Below are 18991 nucleotides of genomic sequence, written 5' to 3'. Positions count from 1 at the left end.
CCGAAGTGCGCATGCGCATCGGCAGGTTGGGCTCCTGCACTGTCGGGTCCGGAAGTCTGAACTTTATTTCTGATCATTTTATTGTTGTTGTTTTATAGTTACTGTTATTATTGTTTTTTTACCGGGGAACTGACTCAGCGCGTTAAACCTACAGCACGAGACCAAAGGAGCGCGAGACTTGCGGTGGTTCTTCCTACCCGGAAGTGAAGAAGCAGAGGTCTGAGTTTAAATTCAAATATAAAGTTGGATGAATTTTCTCTCTTCGCTCGTTAAAGCTACGGAGACAAAAGAAATATTAGAAATAAATTAATCAATCAAAGGAAAGGAAATTCATCTGTTTAACACCAGGATACAGAACTTAACATCTGGTTTAATAACATCTGGTTCATTTTACATCAACTCAAACTATAATTAGGAGTTTACTCAGTCTGTTTATTGTGATGTGTTTAATGAAGTTAGTTTAAAAAATAAATCAGATCTTCATCAGCTGATGATGGTGATGATGAGTCAATTTAATTCACTTTTATTTATATATATAATAACAACACAAATTGTCTCAAGACGCTTCACACAAACCAGCCTGAATCCTCCAGAGCTGAAGGAAAAACTCCCTTTAACAGGAAGAAGAAGAACAGGAGAAACAAGCGAGACACAGCGTTTAGTAATAGAAAATAAATGATAAGATATTAGAGGACAGGAGCCAGAGAAGACAGAGGAGAGGACATGTCCTCAGTGCATCGTCCCCCTGCAGCCTCGGCCTATAGCAGCATCACTAAGGGACGGTTAAGTCCAGCTCTAACTATAAGCTTTGTCTAAAAGGAAAGTCTTAGTCCTGACCTTAAACGTAGAGACTGTGTCTGCCTCCAGATGGTGATGATGATGATGATGATGATGATGATGATGATGAGGATGATGATGATGATGATGAGGATGAGGATGATGATGATGATGAGGATGATGATGATGATGATGAGGATGATGATGATGATGAGGATGAGGATGATGATGGTGATGGTGATGATGATGATGAGGATGATGATGATGATGAGGATGATGATGATGATGATGATGATGATGATGATGATGATGATGATGATGATGATGATGATGATGATGATGATGTGATGATGATGATGATGATGATGATGATGATGATGATGATGATGATGATGATGATGATGATGATGATGATGGTGATGATGATGATGATGATGATGATGATGATGTCTTGTTATTGGCAGTGATGAAGAGGGGGCGGGTGTTGGCAGTCCTGGTGGGTGGAGTCTTCTGCCTGGCCGTGATGTCATTGTACCGGAAGCTGGAGCAGATGCAGGGGGAGGAGCCTCAGCGAGACTGGGAGACACCTGCTGGACAGGTGGATGAAATGCATCTATTCTTTCACAATAAGAATCCACTAAACTAAAATACACTTTCATGCTTGGTTTTCGTTTGTTTGTTACCTCAATAATCAATAATTAAACCAATAATTAACCAGTCATATCTTCCCCTCAGGATTTGTCCCTGCTCCAGCAGAAGATTGACAGGTTGGAGTATCTCCTTAGCAACAACAACCGCCTGGTTGCTAGGTTACGTGACTCTCTGCTGCACCACAAAGCATCACGGAAACAGGAAGGAGGCGGAGCCAACAGCAGCTCAGAACACGCCCACATCCCTGCTGAGCCGCTGTCCGGCTGCCAGTTGGCCGAAGAGAAGGAGGGCGGAGCTGGCGGAGTGCAGGTTAGCTTAGCTTAGCTTAGTTTAGCTTAGCATGCTAGCAAATAATCAGCTTACTTGTGCCGTCTGTCTCTAGCTGTTGGACGTGTACGACCTCCTGACCTTTGACAATAAAGACGGAGGCGTCTGGAAGCAGGGATTTGACATCAGTTACCGTGGAGACGAGTGGGACGAACAGCCCCTGGAACTGGTTCTGGTCCCTCATTCACACAATGACCCGGGTGAGGACACAGAGGGACACTGAGGGACACTGAGACGCTGAGATAGAAAGACTGGCCTGGCTTTGACTGTCTCCTTGTTCCAGGTTGGCTGAAGACATTTGACAGATACTACGAGGACCAGACGAGACACATCCTCGACAACATGCTGCTGCACCTGGGACAGGACTCCAGGTACCCTGTGGACGGATTAGCATTAGCCGCTAGTTAGCATGTGTCGTATGACCTGAATGTTTAGATTTTAAAAGGAAAAGAGATAAATGAACAAATATTAGAAATTATTTGAAAAACATTCACCAAACAAGGGGAATTTTACACCTCAAATGTTTATACAACCTCCTCTCATGGACATTTTAATTCTTCTTTGACCTGAATGTGTTGCTCTGCAGGAGGAAGATGATCTGGGCTGAGATCAGTTATTTCTCTAAATGGTGGAACGACATCGATGAACAGAAGAGAGCGGCGGCCAAACGGTGACGGCTGGTTTCACTTTGGCTCTCTCCTCTTGCTAGCTCTCTCCTCTTGCTAGCTCTCTCTCCTGCTAGCTCTCTCCTCCTGCTAGCTCTCTCCTCTTGCTAGCTCTCTCCTCTTGCTAGCTCTCTCCTCTGCTAGCTCTCTCCTCCTGCTAACTCTCTCCTCTTGCTAGCTCTCTCCTCTTGCTAGCTCTCTCCTCTTGCTAGCTCCTCCTCGCTAGCTCTCCTCCTCTGCTAGCTCTCTCCTCTTGCTAGCTCTCTCCTTGGCTAGCTCTCTCCTCCTGCTAGCTCTCTCCTCCTGCTAGCTCTCTCCTCTGCTAGCTCTCTCCTCTTGCTAGCTCTCTCCTCTTGCTAGCTCTCTCCTCTTGCTAGCTCTCTCCTCCTGCTAGCTCTCTCCTCTTGCTAGCTCTCTCCTCTGGCTAGCTCTCTCCTCTAGCTAGTTCTCTTCTCTTGCTAGCTCTCTCCTCTTGCTAGCTCTCTCCTCCTGCTAGCTCTCTTCTCCTGCTAGCTCTCTCCTCTAGCTAGTTCTCTTCTCTTGCTAGCTCTCTCCTCTTGCTAGCTCTCTCCTCTAGCTAGCTCTCTTCTCTAGCTAGCTCTCTCCTCTAGCTAGCTCTCTCTTCTGGTTAGCTCTCTCCTCCTGCTAGCTCTCTCCTCTTGCTAGCTCTCTCCTCTGGTTAGCTCTCTCCTCATGCTAGCTCTCTTCTCTAGCTAGCTCTCTTCTCTAGCTAGCTCTCTCCTCTAGCTAGCTCTCTCTTCTGGTTAGCTCTCTCCTCTTGCTAGCTCTCTCCTCCTGCTAGCTCTCTCCTCCTGCTAGCTCTCTCCTCATGCTAGCTCTCTCCTCTAGCTAGCTCTCTTCTCTAGCTAGCTCTCTCCTCTAGCTAGCTCTCTCCTCTGGCTAGCTCTCTCCTCTTGCTAGCTCTCTCCTCTTGCTAGCTCTCTCCTCCTGCTAGCTCTCTCCTCTGGTTAGCTCTCTCCTCATGCTAGCTCTCTCCTCTAGCTAGCTCTCTCTTCTGGTTAGCTCTCTCCTCTTGCTAGCTCTCTGCTCTTGCTAGCGTTTTCCTCCGTGAACCAAACATGGCGACAATATTCAGGAGAAAGACTCGGTTATTTAGAACCAGTCTAGTTTTACTTGGTCTAGAAACACTAGGTAAAAGCTGATCTATGGGATTTAGTCAGTGAGAAGAGTCCTGATGCTACGTGGTCTGAATCTGGTCCAGAGGATTAATAATAAAACAGGAAGTTGTTTTTGTCCTTTTATTCTGAATGTGCTTCCTGTTCCTCTTCCTGCTCTGTGATTGGTCAGCCTGGTGGAGGCGGGGCAACTGGAGCTGGTGACGGGTGGTTGGGTGATGGCCGACGAGGCCAACGCCCACTACTACGCATTGTTGGATCAGCTGATGGAGGGACACCAGTGGCTGCAGACTCACCTGGGTGGGTCACATGATCACGTCTCACCTGTCTCACATGATCACGTCTCACCTGTCTCACATGATCACGTCTCACCTGTCTCACCTGTGTGATCCTGGTCTTTACAGGTGTGGAGCCCAGCAGCGGTTGGGCTGTGGATCCGTTTGGCCACTCCCCATCCATGACGTACTTGCTAAAGGGGGCGGGGCTTAGCAACATGGTCATCCAGAGAGTTCACTACGCCGTCAAGAAGCACTTTGCGCAGCAACAGACGCTCGAGTTTCTATGGCGACAGAGCTGGGGTGAGAGGAATGGACCAATAATAGGCCAGTAGTAATGCTGAGCTGCTGTTGATCTAACCCCGCCCACTTCTTGTCTCAGACTCCTCCACCCGCAGTGACATCCTATGTCACATGATGCCGTTCTACAGCTACGATGTACCGCACACGTGTGGTCCGAACCCGGCCGTCTGCTGTCAGTTCGACTTCCACCGCCTCCCAGGGGGGCGGGTCTTCTGTCCCTGGAGGATCCCGCCACAGCCAATCACAGAGCAGAATGTCAAGGAGAGGTGAGCAGGGGGCGGGGCCAAAGAGAACAACCATTAAGAAAACGTTACCCTCTGGAGAGAGCTAGCCAGCTTCAAATGATAGAAAGAAAAAAAAACATGGCAGCCCCTTTCCTATTGGTGGAAACATGCATCCATCAACCAATCAGGACATGATGTGTCAGTGGTTGCTAAGGAACAGTGAGGCTATATTCAGTCTATGGAGACAGGAGACGGTTTAGAGCTTGGACAGACGATTAGACTCCAGAGGGTTAATGATCATTAATATGAAAATAAAGCTGTAGATGTTTAAATGAAAAGTTGGTGTGAATGACCTGGTTCCTCGTCCTCTCAGAGCTCTCCTCCTGTTGGACCAGTACCGTCAGAAGTCCCGTCTCTTCCGTTCTTCGGTTCTTCTCGTTTCTCTCGGAGACGACTTTCGCTTCGTGGAGTCGAGTGAATGGGACGCTCAGTTCAACAACTACCAGAAACTATTCGACTACTTCGATCAGCACCCGGAGCTGCACATCAAGGTGAGGACAAACAGTGTTTAGTGTTTTGGTTGTCAAAAACCCCGCCCACTAACGTGCATGGGGTGGAGCTTATGACCTGTACTTCAGCCGGACACCAGGGGGAGCTCTACTGGCTTTGGCTTCACTTTAGAGGATCTGGTCCATCTTTATTCAGCCTGTGGTTCTTGTTAAATAATAAACGAGACCAGAGAAGAAGAACTAATGACAGAAACATTGAAGTTCTTCTTCTTCGTGTGCTTTCAGGCTCGTTTCGGGACTTTGGCTGATTACTTCCAGGCTCTTCATCGACGTCTCAGCGCGTCGGGAACCTCTTTGCCGACGGTTCAAGGCGACTTCTTCACGTACGCCGACCGAGACGATCACTACTGGAGCGGATACTTCACGTCCCGGCCGTTTTACAAACGCCTCGACCGAACGCTGGAGGCCACGCTCAGGTGACACGACTCTTTTCTTCTCACGTTTCTTTTCACGACGGGTTTTAACGAAGTCCTCTTCCTCTCCGCAGAGCGACAGAAATCCTCTTCAGCTTGGCGTTGGCCGAAATGCGGCGTTTCCATGGTGATGGGCGTCTGGTTGCAGATTTTCCGGCGCGTGAACATTTCCAACGTCTGGTGGCGGGGAGGCGGAGCCTGGCGCTGTTCCAGCACCACGACGCCGTCACCGGCACCGCCCGCGACCCTGTGGTGGTCGACTACGGCACCAGGTGGCTACGCTCTGTTAGCACGCTAGCATGTTAGCATGATGACATGGTCAGCTTTTCACTTCAGGGCAGTCACACAGACCCTTTAACACTTAGCACTGGTTCTTGGTTTTTCCAACACCTCGGCACTGGTTCCAAACTGGTTCCAGGCACCAACAAGGAGCTGGGCCAATCAGGGGCCAGAGCTAAGAACCTGGGTGGGGTTTCAGACCAAAACAAGCGTTTGGACTGGGACATTAGTGGAAATCAGTGTCTGATCCAGATGAACTGGATCGACTCTCTGGGTCAGTGGAGTCCACCATTAGCAACACCAGGTTCATTTAAGATAAAGTCTCTTCTCGCTAGCCAACAGTGTCCTGAGGCCTGTATCAGGAAGTAGCTCAACTTACCCAGGTTCCTCAAACTTATCCAGCTGGATTTATCCAGAACAGTGATGATCTGGATCAGTGGCATCACGGGTTTGTGTTGTTGTGAATCGTATGAGGGCGGGTTCCAAGGCAGCAGAACCATCACAACCATGAGGCTGATCCACAAAGACTGATTCTCCTCAGATATGAAGGAGAAAAGTCAAACACCGCGGCTGCATCGAAGAGACGAGAAGAGAGAGAAATGTGTAAACTACACATCAGTGGTTCAGTTAGTTTAGATTTGAAGCGAATCCCAACCACTGAGCTGCAGAGATGAATCAGTGTCGTTCCCCCAGATGTGACCCCTCTGGAGTAAAAAGATAAAAACATCATTCTATCATGTCACCTGGGCGACAATAAAGCTGGAAGCTGATGCCAGAGTTACATCATATCAATACATCGGGTTGTTGTCCTAAATGAAATGATCCTGATACAGGCCTCTGGTCTGCACGGTCACCATGAGCTCCTCCATGTTTATTGTGCTGTTTTATGCTTATTAATGATGTGGCCGGTTCTTTGGAGGCACCAGGTTGGAACCAGTTAAACACTGAACTAACACAAACCTCCGTTATTAGCGGTGTGTTAGCGGTGTCGAGGTCAAAGAAAAGCTAACAACGCACATCTGTTTTACAACAATGGTGTGAAATGGAGCAAATTCTGAGTTAATATTAATGTGTTGGTGCTAGCATGACTGGACTGGAATTACCATGAATAAGAGGCTAAAAGCATTAGCAAAATAGCACTTTAACATAAGAGGGCAAACCAGGTACTAGCTTGTTAGCCTCTTAGCAATGTAGAGGAAATAAAAGCTAAGATGTGACACTAAATGTAATATATAAATATGTAAGAATGTTTTTATTGTTTATGACTGTATGTTGTTCCTGGGATTTATCTGAAGATATTATTTACATTCAAAGCATCTGGAACATTTTAGCATCTTTAGCATTAGCTTGTTTTTTGTCTTATTTTTCCCTCCATGCTTTCTGTTGAAGGACGGCGTCACCACTGGAAACGGTATCAGGTACCACCTCCTTCAGTGTGAGACGTTAGCATTTAGCGTTAGCCTCCCATCCTAGAGCCTCATTTAGCATTAGCGTCTAACATTAGCTTCCCATCACTGACATGCACTAAGCGTGTGCTAATTTTTTTTACAGTGTGGTAAAAATAAACACCATCTCTTTAAATTCAGGAACCAAACTAAAGGAACGTTTGTCTCCACAGGTTATTTCACTCAATCCTCAACCTTCGCAAGGTGCTGCAGAGCTCCGCCCACTGGCTGCTCCTGTTGGACAAGAGCCAGTACCACCATGACCAATCAAAACCCTTCCTACAAATGGTGACCTCCGACCTCACCCCCTCTTTCATGTTTCTTAATGCAGATGTTTTTAGAGCAGGTGTGTCCTCAGGTGTGATGCTGCTCTTGTCTGTGTTTTAACATGTGATGTTTGTTCAGGACGACGTGATCTCTGCGCAGGATGCTTTGCCTCAGAAGACGCCGCTCACGCTCAGTGATGAGCCCAGGTAAAGGGGCGGGGCTAGAAGCCAGTTCTTCATGTTGCTGTGAAATGTCAGGGGCTCGTGCTGCGTTCCCACTTGCCTCAGATTGATGTAAAGTTAGCATGCTAACAGGCTAACTAGGAGATAAACATAAGGCGAACACCACCACTCTAGCTATGGGCAGCCTCACAGAGGAAATAGCACCATCAGCTGTTTGCATTGTTGTCTTTTATTTGTTAGCGTTGTTAGCTACATGACCTAGTCAAATAAAGTCTCCTCCTGGATGTAACTGAGCTCATAGTCCAGCGCCTCCTGGTGGATCATTAGTTCAACAGGTTATTTTAAGATCAACTGATGCAATGAGGAGCATCTCATTTCCTCCACATCCCGTGGTGGTGGAGGAGATGTTAGTTTGGTGGAGGAGATGTTAGTTTGATGGAGGAGGAGATGTTAGTCTGGTGGAGGAGGAGATGTTAGTCTGGAGGAGGAGGAGATGTTAGTCTGGAGGAGGAGATGATGTTAGTCTGGTGGAGGAGATGTTAGTCTGGTGGAGGAGATGTTAGTCTGGTGGAGGAGATGTTAGTCTGGTGGAGGAGAAGATGTTAGTCTGGTGGAGGAGGAGATGTTAGTCTGGTGGAGATGATGTTAGTCTGGTGGAGGAGAAGATGTTAGTCTGGTGGTGGAGGAGATGTTAGTCTGGTGGAGATGATGTTAGTCTGGTGGAGGAGGAGATGTTAGTCTGGTGGAGGAGATGTTAGTCTGGTGGAGGAGGAGATGTTAGTCTGGTGGAGGAGATGTTAGTCTGGTGGAGGAGGAGATGTTAGTCTGGTGGAGGAGAAGATGTTAGTCTGGTGGAGGAGATGTTAGTCTGGTGGAGGAGGAGATGTTAGTCTGGTGGAGGAGATGTTAGTCTGGAGGAGGAGATGTTAGTCTGGTGGAGGAGGAGATGTTAGTCTGGTGGAGGAGATGTTAGTCTGGTGGAGGAGGAGATGTTAGTCTGGTGGAGATGATGTTAGTCTGGTGGAGGAGAAGATGTTAGTCTGGTGGAGGAGGAGATGTTAGTCTGGTGGAGGAGGAGATGTTAGTCTGGTGGAGGAGGAGATGTTAGTCTGGTGGAGAAGGGTCAAATCAAACATCTAGAAACTACTGAAACTGGCTTAAGACCTTTATTCCAGACTGGAAGGACAGTGGAGAACCATGGTCTACCGGGAAGAAATAAATCCTGACTGATGGAGAAACGTTTGGTGAAATCAGATGGCATTCAGCCGGGCAGTGTATTAGCGTTGTTGTTAATAATAAGCGTTGTTAGCATTGTTAGCTGTGGTATTGACTGGTGATTTCCATCCAGGTCGCTGGTCGTCTTTAACCCGACCGAGCAGCTCCGTACATCCGTCATCAGCGTCGTCGTCGATTCTCCGGACGCTCGTGTTGTCGACGCAGAAACAGGTCGACCAATGGCTGCTCAGATCTCTGCAGTGTGGGCGGAGCCAAGCCGGGCGTCTTCCGAGTCGTTCCAGGTGAGTATTGGACAGATGAGGCGGGTGATTGGTTTGTTGACGTCGTCCTCTCTCCTCCTCTCTTCTTTCCTTCCAGCTCTCATTCGTAGCTGAACTTCCTCCTCTGTCACTCGTCGTGTATCATGTGACCAAAGCGCCAGTAGGCTCCACCCCTCGGGCACGCTACACCGTGTACCGTCACGGCAATGCACTGACCGTCCACTCTGAGCACTTCCTGGTGTCCCACCCCCAAGGACAGGAGGCCGACGCCCCTCTGTCACTTAGCAACAAGCACGTCCAGATCTGGAGCTCCGAGAAAACCGGGCTGCTGCAGGTCAGGCTTTTCAAAATAAGAGTCAGTCCAGAGAGGAAAGTAAAAACAGGGACATTATTAAGTCAGGTGTCTGCCCTTTGACCTTCAGAAGCTCCGCCTACACACCGGTCTGGTCCGTCAGGTCCAGGTCCAGTTCCTCTGGTATGGAACCAGAACTGCAGCAAACCAGGACAAGAGCGGAGCCTACCTGTTCCTACCGGGGGAGGAGGGGGGGCAGGTAAGACCAGAACCAGATAGTAGCCGGAACCTCATCTACACCAGGGTGGTCTGACTCACTTTAGTTCAGGAGCCAGTTTGGTTTAATGGGTCCAGACCAGTAATAATGATGATGACCTGTCTTTGTTTTAGTGCAGAGAAGAACGTTATGAACGTGTTTATATAATGAACTGAACCATTAGAAACATTTAATGAAAGAAGGAGTTTGTGTCCAGGAAACATCAGATACTTTTATTAGCGTCTTCAGTGTAATTTTGTCACTTTGTAAAGTTTGTTTGAGTTGTTTCAAGTTATTGAGTTGAAACTGTTGAAGCTGTTGAATGAACTCGTTCAGTGCAGATTTATTCTCTTCGTCCTGGAGTTTGATCATCAACAATGAAACGAATCAATAGAGATTAAACATGAAGGAGATTTAATCCACATCAACCCTGAGATTAATCCGATTCTCTGCCTTTAAATCACGACTCGGTGTCTCTCCCCCTCAGCTCTACTCGTCCTCAGAACCACCACTGATCCGGGTCTCCAGGGGTCCGGTTTACTCTGACATCACTTCCTGTTTCCGCCACTTCACGCACACGCTGCGACTCTTCCACCTGGACGGTAACCACGGCAACACACTGCCATCCCATGATTCAGCAGGGCAGCGTATTCAGCAACAACATGTCAACATGTGTCGCAGGGCATGCTGGGAAATCTGTGCAGATCTCCAACATGGTGGACATCAGGTCAGAGGTCAACCGGGAGCTCGTCATGCGGCTCGTTAGCGACGTCGCCAACGGCAACCGTTTCTACTCCGACCTCAACGGGTTCCAGGTTTTCATCCCTTTATTAGTGATCGATGAGTGACTGACAGGTGATTGACAGGTGATTGACAGGTGGTTGACAGGTGGTTGACAGGTGATTGACAGGTGGTTACCAGGTGGTTGACGGGTGGTTACCAGGTGACTGACAGGTGACTGACAGGTGATTGACAGGTTATTGACAGGTGATTGACAAGTGGTTACCAGGTGATTGACAGGTGGTTACCAGGTGATTGACAGGTGATTGACAGGTGGTTACCAGGTGATTGACAGGTGACTGACAGGGGGTTACCAGGTGACTGACAGGTGATTGACAGGTGGTTACCAGGTGATTGACAGGTGACTGACAGGGGGTTACCAGGTGACTGACAGGTGATTGACAGGTGGTTACCAGGTGACTGACAGGTGACTGACAGGTGGTTGTCGTGCAGATGCAGCAGCGTCGGACTCTGGAGAAACTTCCCCTGCAGGCGAACTTTTACCCGATGAGCTCGGCGGCGTTTCTCCAGGACTCGTCGAGTCGTCTGTCGGTGCTGGCGGCTCAGAGTCAGGCGGTGGCGTCCCTCAGACCAGGTGACTCGCCTGTTCAGTAAACTGTGACGTGTTACCTGAGGCCTGTCAGCTGACGGGGTGTCTACCTGTGCAGGTGAGCTGGAGCTGGTGTTGGACCGACGGCTGCAGCAGGACGACAACCGCGGCCTCGGTCAGGGCGTCACCGACAACAAGCTGACGGCGAGTCTCTACCACCTGCTGCTGGAGGAACGCAGGGGCGGGGCCCAGGTGAGGGGGCGGGTGAGACAGCAAGCGGGGGCGGGGGGCTACATTAGGAGGCGGGGCTTAACAACAGCTACAGTGAATCGTTGGATGCTAGTTTGTTGTTTTCAGTTCTTCCTGCATTTGTTAAACAGGAAGTGGGAGGAGCCTCGGTTCAACACCTGTCGCTGCTCGCCCACCTGACCTCTCTCTCCCTCTGCCACCCGCCAATCAACATGGTCGCCCCCGGTGACGGGCAGATGCCGAAGCTCCGAGACTTCGTACCGCTCCGCTCGTCACTCCCATGCGACGTTCACCTGCTGAACCTGAGAACACTGGAGGACGCACAGGTGAGAACATACGAGAACGTACGAGAACATACGAGAACATGGGAGAACGTACGAGAACATGGGAGAACATAGAAGAACATACGAGAATGTTTGAGAACATACGAGAACGTACGAGAACGTACAAGAACATAGGAGAACGTACGAGAACATGGGAGAATGTACAAGAACGTTTGAGAACATACGAGAACATAGGAGAACGTATGAGAATGTTTAAGAACATAAGAGAACGTACGAGAACATAAGAGAACTGAGAACATGGGAGAACACATGAGAACGTACGTGTCAGATTTTGGAACTACATAAAGTTAACGAGCGTTATTGTTTTAAACAGGAACCAGGAAGCCCATCACAGGAAGTTGGCCTCCTCCTCCACAGGAAGGGCTTTGACTGTAGCTCCGCCCCCGACCCTCGGCCGACGTGCACGTGGAACGTGCATGAGGAGGTTTGTCGTTGCGCGGTAGTGAACGATTTCCCTGTGGATGTGGAACGTTCAGGTTTCTGTATTCTCCTTGTTTCAGGTGAATCTGGACGACGTTTTCTCTCCTCTTCGGTTTCGTTCCGTCCGACGTTCTGGTCTCACGCTGCTGCGACGCCACGACCAGCCCCAGTCGTCACGGCAACAGCAGCTTCGGCCGATGGAGATCAGTGCTTTCCGCGTTCAGATAGACTGAACCGCAGCCAATGAGCTGAGAGTCTGGAACACTGAGGAACCAATCAGAGAGAAGGTCAAAGATCTAATTATTTATTTTAAACACTGAAGATGAATCACAAAGGGACCAATCGAATGTTTGTCAGTGAGTGCGTGTTTCCATGACGATGGTCTGTGCGGCCATCTTGTTACTGCTGTTTAATGAGTGAGTGTGGAATTATGGGTAAAAGGACTTGATTTGATTATTGATCCGTTTTTTGTTGAAACTGTTTATAAATGCACATGTTATTGATCAATGACTGATTCATTCATTCATTGGTTGATTTTGCTGTGAAAAGGGAAATTATGGAGACGGTATTTTTTATAATTGAGAGATTCTCTTTATTTTCTATTTTAATGAAGAAAATATTTAAAACATAAAATAAAATAGTTTGTGTCTGTGACTTTGTTTAGTTTGTGTCAATTAAACCATGAATTTATCTGTGAAAACACTGAGTGACCCAGAACAATTTGTCCACGTCAACACTGATTCTTCTGCTAAATAAAGAGTCCTGAACAGAGTATAGAGTATAGAGCACAGAGTATAGAGCAGGCATGTCAAACATGCGGCCCGCGGGCCGGACCCGGCCCGTTGGGTCATTTAATCCGGCCCGGCATAAATTTCTGAGTATGTCAAAAAAAGAAGCGAGTCTCTAGCTAATTTCTATTAAAAGTTGTGATTTTTTAAAATAAATACAAACCAAATGCTCCCTCCGGCCGCTAGAGGGCAGTAAATGTGTAAAAGCGCTCACGTCAAGCATGCGGCACTGACACGAGTTAGTCACAGGAAATAAACATTCGCAACGTGATGTGTCCAAGTAAAATAAACCGGCAATCTTGCTTCACCATTCACCTACTAAACAAGTTATCGGTCAACACACCCTTCCCAAAATGGCACTGTCAAAAAAAAGAAGAGTGGACACGGAGTGCAGAGTTTTCCAGGAGAAATGGACCGAGAAGTATTTATTCACAGAAGTGAATGCAAAACCAGTGTGCTTGGTATGTAATCAGCAAGTTGCAGTGTTCAAAGAGTTTAATATTCGGCGCCACTCATCATAAAGACAAGTATGTCATATTAAAGACAATTAATATTGTGCAGTATATTCTCAGCTTCAGTAGGCCCAGCCTAGTAGTTTGATCTGATGTAGTCTAATCCTATTGCCCATGCACTGCTATAACTTTTTTATTTATTTATTTATTTTATTTTGTATTTCTTTTTTCATTTATTTCAAAGCAGTATGATAATTAAGGCGAAAATATATTTTTCATAGCTCCCACTTGAGTTTGTTTAGTGTGGTGAGTTGGTTCAGGTGTAAAACTGCATTCACTCAACTGTTAAAATAAACCAGTTGTTAACACATTCACGGCCAAACATGAAAAACCATTTTTTCCCATTGTTTTTGAATAAATGTGTTGTGCTTAGAAAAGATCCCTTGTCATCCGTGATTATAATATGTAGGGTAGGCTACAAATGTAGGCTGAATGATAAAGCATAGTACTGAAAAACAAAGCTAAATATTTGGAGTTGACATTCTTTTACTGATCCGGCCCCAGAGCCAAACTGAGTTTGACATGCCTGGTATAGAGCATAGAGCACAGAGTATAGAGCACGGAGTATAGAGCACAGAGTATAGAGCACAGAGTATAGAGCACAGAGTATAGAGCATAGAGCACAGAGTATAGAGCACAGAGCATAGAGCATAGAGTATAGAGCACAGAGTATAGAGCATAGAGTATAGAGCACAGCACAGAGTATAGAGCACAGAGTATAGAGCACAGAGTATAGAGCATAGAGCACAGAGTATAGAGTATAGAGTATAGAGCACAGAGTGTAGAGTACAGAGTATAGAGCACAGAGTACAGAGCACAGAGTATAGAGTATAGAGCACAGAGTATAGAGCATAGAGCACAGAGTATAGAGCACAGCACAGAGTATAGAGCATAGAGTATAGAGTATAGAGCATAGAGTATAGAGCACAGAGTATAGAGCACAGAGTGTAGAGTATAGAGCACAGAGTATAGAGCACGGAGTATAGAGCACAGAGTATAGAGCACAGAGCACAGAGTATAGAGCACAGAGTATAGAGCATAGAGCACAGAGTATAGAGCATAGAGTATAGAGCACAGAGTATAGAGCATAGAGCACAGAGTGTAGAGTACAGAGTATAGAGCACAGAGTATAGAGCATAGAGTATAGAGCACAGAGTATAGAGCACAGAGTATAGAGCATAGAGTATAGAGCACAGAGTGTAGAGTACAGAGTATAGAGCACAGAGTATAGAGCACAGAGTATAGAGCACAGAGCATAGAGCACAGAGTATAGAGCATAGAGCACAGAGTATAGAGCATAGAGCACAGAGTATAGAGCACGGAGTATAGAGCACAGAGTATAGAGCACAGAGTATAGAGCACAGAGTATAGAGCATAGAGCACAGAGTATAGAGCACAGAGCATAGAGCATAGAGTATAGAGCACAGAGTATAGAGTATAGAGTATAGAGCATAGAGTATAGAGCACAGCACAGAGTATAGAGCACAGAGTATAGAGCACAGAGTATAGAGCATAGAGCACAGAGTATAGAGCATAGAGTATAGAGCACAGAGTGTAGAGTACAGAGTATAGAGCACAGAGTACAGAGCACAGAGTATAGAGTATAGAGCACAGAGTATAGAGCATAGAGCACAGAGTATAGAGCACAGCACAGAGTATAGAGCATAGAGTATAGAGCATAGAGTATAGAGCACAGAGTATAGAGCACAGAGTGTAGAGTATAGAGCACAGAGTATAGAGCACGGAGTATAGAGCACAGAGTATAGAGCACAGAGCACAGAGTATAGAGCACAGAGTATAGAGCATAGAGCACAGAGTATAGAGCATAGAGTATAGAGCACAGAGTATAGAGCATAGAGCACAGAGTGTAGAGTACAGAGTATAGAGCACAGAGTATAGAGCATAGAGTATAGAGCACAGAGTATAGAGCACAGAGTATAGAGCATAGAGTATAGAGCACAGAGTGTAGAGTACAGAGTATAGAGCACAGAGTATAGAGCACAGAGTATAGAGCACAGAGCATAGAGCACAGAGTATAGAGCATAGAGCACAGAGTATAGAGCACAGCACAGAGTATAGAGCACAGAACACAGAGTATAGAGCACAGAGTATAGAGCATAGAGCACAGAGTATAGAGCATAGAGTATAGAGTATAGAGCACAGAGTATAGAGCACAGAGTATAGAGCATAGAGCACAGAGTATAGAGCATAGAGCACAGAGTATAGAGCATAGAGTATAGAGTATAGAGCACAGAGTATAGAGCATAGAGCACAGAGTATAGAGTATAGAGCACAGAGTATAGAGCATAGAGCACAGAGTGTAGAGTACAGAGTATAGATCATAGAGCACAGAGTATAGAGCACAGAGTATAGAGCATAGAGCACAGAGTATAGAGCACAGAGTATAGAGCACAGCACAGAGTATAGAGCACAGAACACAGAGTATAGAGCACAGAACACAGAGTATAGAGCACAGAGCATAGAGCATAGAGCACAGAGTATAGAGTATAGAGCACAGAGCACAGAGTATAGAGTATAGAGCACAGAGTATAGAGTATAGAGTATAGGGGTATATGGTTATAGGGGTATATGGTTATAACCACCATTCAGACATTGACTGTCTGGATCCATCACTCAACCCTTTAATCAAACGTCCCATCATTCTGATATGTTCCCCGTTTTAAAAGTGTTGCCGACAAATCTTTTGTGGCCTTTATGCATCACATGCAGCATTAATTATTACATTAACATGCAGAGACTGATAACTGTGATGCCTCCATTAGCCACTAGCCACCAGCCATTAGTGGTAATGGTACCTGTAATAAATGTAGTTTATTTGTAGCTTTGGAGGCGAGGCTCTCTGAACTGGAAGCACGGCTCCGCACCATGCAAAACCCAATAGCTAGCCAGCGCCCTGTCCCCCTGCAGCTCCCGTTAGCGTAGCTTCTGCTAGCTGTCCCCCTGCAGCTCCCGTTAGCATAGCTCCCGCTAGCTGTCCCCTGCAGCTCCCGTTAGCATAGCTCCCGCTAGCTGTCCCCCTGCAGCTCCTGTTAGCATAGCTCCTGCTAGCTGTCCCCCTGCAGCTCCCATTAGCGTAGCTCCTGCTAGCTGTCCCCCTGCAGCTCCCGTTAGCGTAGCTCCTGCTAGCTGTCCCCCTGCAGCTCCCGAGCAGCCAGGAAACCAGGGAGGCTGGGTGACGGTAGGAAGGAAGCATAGTCTTACCCGGCCCACGAAGCTCCACCAACCGCTTCACGTTTCTAACAGATTTTTCCCACTCGGCGACACACCCGCTGAGAAGCCAACTCTGATAATTGGCGACTCGATTTTGCGGAACGTGAAGTTAGAGAAACCAGCGACCATAGTTAGATGCGTTCCAGGGGCCAGAGCGGGCGACACTAAATCTTACCTGAAACTACTGGACGTGTTGTGAAGCTCCTGGTGTGTGTGTCGTATGTCGAGTGGTTGGTCGTATTTTGAATGTGTGGCTTCATGTGGTCTGTAGGACAATGTCCTTGTATTTGTTTAAAGTTCTGAATAAAGTTCTTGAAAAATAAACATGTCCTCATGGAGGCGGCCATGTTTTATTGTCACATGATCAGAGACTCGTCCACATGATGCTTAAAGCTGATGGTACAGAAGCTGATTAACAGAGTTACTGAAAGTCTATCATTTGAAATTTGTTTTCATACTTTAACATCTCGACTCTATATTTTAATTCATTCATTATTTACTGCATGTGTTTATCGTAACGCTTTGAATAGACACATCCTGTGAAATACGATTCATAGCAGGCCAAACACCACAGCTGAGCGCACACACTTCCTGTTTTAGTTTGAAAGACACTTCCTGTTCTGCTGAGACCACGTGATTTACAGTAAGACTTCAGAGTGAGAGTGAAGCAGGAAGCTCCAACACTTTGATGAGAGACGACTGAGAGCTGCTGGGACCAACAGGTAAGAACCAACGAACTGAAGGGAGGACATCAGCTCAGAGCAGCTTCTCTCTGACGTCTTTCTGTCTCCAACACAGGAAACATCTCAACACAAACCTCCTGGACATGGACCCAAGACCAAGAAGAAGAAGAAATAGCAAAGACCTGCCACCAAATTTCTCTGAACTAATGAACAAACTGACTGAAGCTGCAGCTTCATTCATCAAACAGTTTGACAACAATGAACCACAGATGTGGCAGATTATTAGAAAGATGAGGACGATCTCTGAAAGACTGAAACAGATGCAGGAGACGAAGGACAGAGACAGAAGGATCGGTGCTCGTGTTATTGCTGGTGCTGTATTAACTGGGGTCGGGATCCTGGCTGCTCCATTTACTGGAGGGTTGAGTTTCGCTGCTGCTGTTGTTGGAGCTGCTGCTGTTGGTGAAGGAGGAGGTGCACGTGTTGTCTACAGAAACATCATAAAACAAAAACGAGAGAAGGAAAGTGTGCAGAAGGTAGAAGATCTGGGAGAAGAACTGAAGAAGATCATTGAACCACTGAAAGAGACTCTGCAGGAAATAAAGACGACATGTGAACAACTGGAACAAAAATCAGCTGAAGCTCGAACTGAAATCACTCTGAGAGACGTGGAGGAGTTTAAGGAGATGCTCAGACGAGTTCCTGACCTAAAGGAGACGAGTGGAGAAGTTTTGGATGTAACTGTGATGATGATCCAGATGATCAGAGATCTGCTGGCAGTGATCGTGGCTGTGTTCACATTCACTTCGACTCCTGAAAAGGATCAGAAGTTAAGAGACGCCATCATCCAGTCAGCTGATCAGAGTGAGAAGGTCCTGAATGACTTTAAGAGGATGAAGGAGGCTCTCAGAGAATTTACAGGAAGAGACGGAGCTGCAGTTACAACATCCAGAGCATCGACTTAAACCTTTCACCAGGTCATGTTCATTCCTGTAACTCAGCAAACACATTACACCAGTTATTCTGAGATTTACAGGGGCCATGAACACAACACAGACCCTCCTCCTCCTCCTCCTTCTTCTAAACAACATTTCAGTTACAGACACAACAAACTGAAAGAGCCTGTTTTTATTTACGCTTTTTATTTACTCATATATATACATTGATACAGTGTATATTTACTGTTCATATTTGCAGTGTTTTTCATGTGTTGTTGATGCTGGTTCATCTTTGTGTCTGCATTGGTTCAGTCCGTATATTGTTATGTCATTTAATTGTGTCATAACCTGGTTGTGTCTGATATGAGTCAAGTTTTGCTTAGTTGAACCCTTTGAAAGTTTCTCTTTTGAGTTTGTTTTGTACTAAATAAAGCCTTTAGGTTTTAAAGTAACTGTTCCTCTTCACTCTTCTGCTCGTTGTCTGATCTGATCTGAAGTCAAAGAAACTCTGAAACATCACTCGTTAATTAAACCATTTGGTCTTTTAATGTCTTGTAAAGATCAGAATTTAAACAGCTACTGTTCGAGAGGATTTACTCTGATTCTTTGTCGCTTCAGCTTCAGCAGAGCAGCGCAAATAGGGACAGACACAATGGAGCACTACCCATAATCCTCTCTGCTCCTCTCACATATGTAGCCTTGGTTAGCTTAGCATTGCTGTGTAGCATGTAGCCTTGGTGGCTGGTAGCTTAGCATTGCTATGTAGCGTGTAGCCTTGGTGGCTGGTAGCTTAGCATTGCTATGTAGCATGTAGCCTTGGTGGCTGGTAGCTTAGCATTGCTATGTAGCATGTAGCCTTGGTAGCTGGTGGCTTAGCATTGCTATGTAGCCTGTAGCCTTGGTAGCTGGTGGCTTAGCATTGCTATGTAGCATGTAGCC

The 18991-nt window shown here is 46.6% G+C and overlaps 2 protein-coding genes across 3 annotated transcripts; both read left to right on the top strand.

Annotated features, from left to right (window-relative positions):
* man2a1 (mannosidase, alpha, class 2A, member 1) lies at positions 1-12600 on the top strand. The gene is made up of 24 exons (XM_047570435.1): positions 1-217; positions 1242-1375; positions 1513-1737; positions 1811-1955; positions 2039-2126; positions 2342-2425; positions 3729-3856; positions 3961-4134; positions 4214-4400; positions 4732-4909; positions 5153-5343; positions 5415-5612; positions 7238-7352; positions 7470-7537; positions 8862-9030; positions 9107-9343; positions 9432-9560; positions 10045-10159; positions 10239-10372; positions 10791-10932; positions 11006-11139; positions 11268-11462; positions 11794-11904; positions 11981-12600. The coding sequence occupies exons 2-24, from the start codon at positions 1244-1246 to the stop codon at positions 12131-12133; spliced, it is 3432 nt and encodes a 1143-aa protein (XP_047426391.1). The 5' UTR covers positions 1-217; positions 1242-1243; the 3' UTR covers positions 12134-12600.
* Positions 12601-16994: 4394 nt separating this feature from the next.
* LOC124996804 lies at positions 16995-18500 on the top strand. 2 transcript variants are annotated; one of them, XM_047570123.1, is made up of 3 exons: positions 17011-17153; positions 17230-18175; positions 18298-18500. In XM_047570123.1, exon 2 carries the CDS (start codon positions 17258-17260, stop codon positions 18077-18079), a length of 822 nt encoding a protein of 273 aa, XP_047426079.1. In that variant the 5' UTR covers positions 17011-17153; positions 17230-17257; the 3' UTR covers positions 18080-18175; positions 18298-18500. The 2 variants fall into 2 exon arrangements, with proteins under 2 accessions (XP_047426078.1, XP_047426079.1); XM_047570122.1 differs by having other exon boundaries at positions 16995-18175.
* Positions 18501-18991: the final 491 nt, after the last annotated feature.

The sequence above is a fragment of the Mugil cephalus genome, chromosome 19 (genome assembly GCF_022458985.1).
Source record: "Mugil cephalus isolate CIBA_MC_2020 chromosome 19, CIBA_Mcephalus_1.1, whole genome shotgun sequence".
NCBI classification, from domain to species: Eukaryota; Metazoa; Chordata; class Actinopteri; order Mugiliformes; family Mugilidae; genus Mugil; species Mugil cephalus.
Note: the sequence above shows the minus strand (reverse complement) of the source record. Positions and strands in the feature narration are given on the sequence as shown.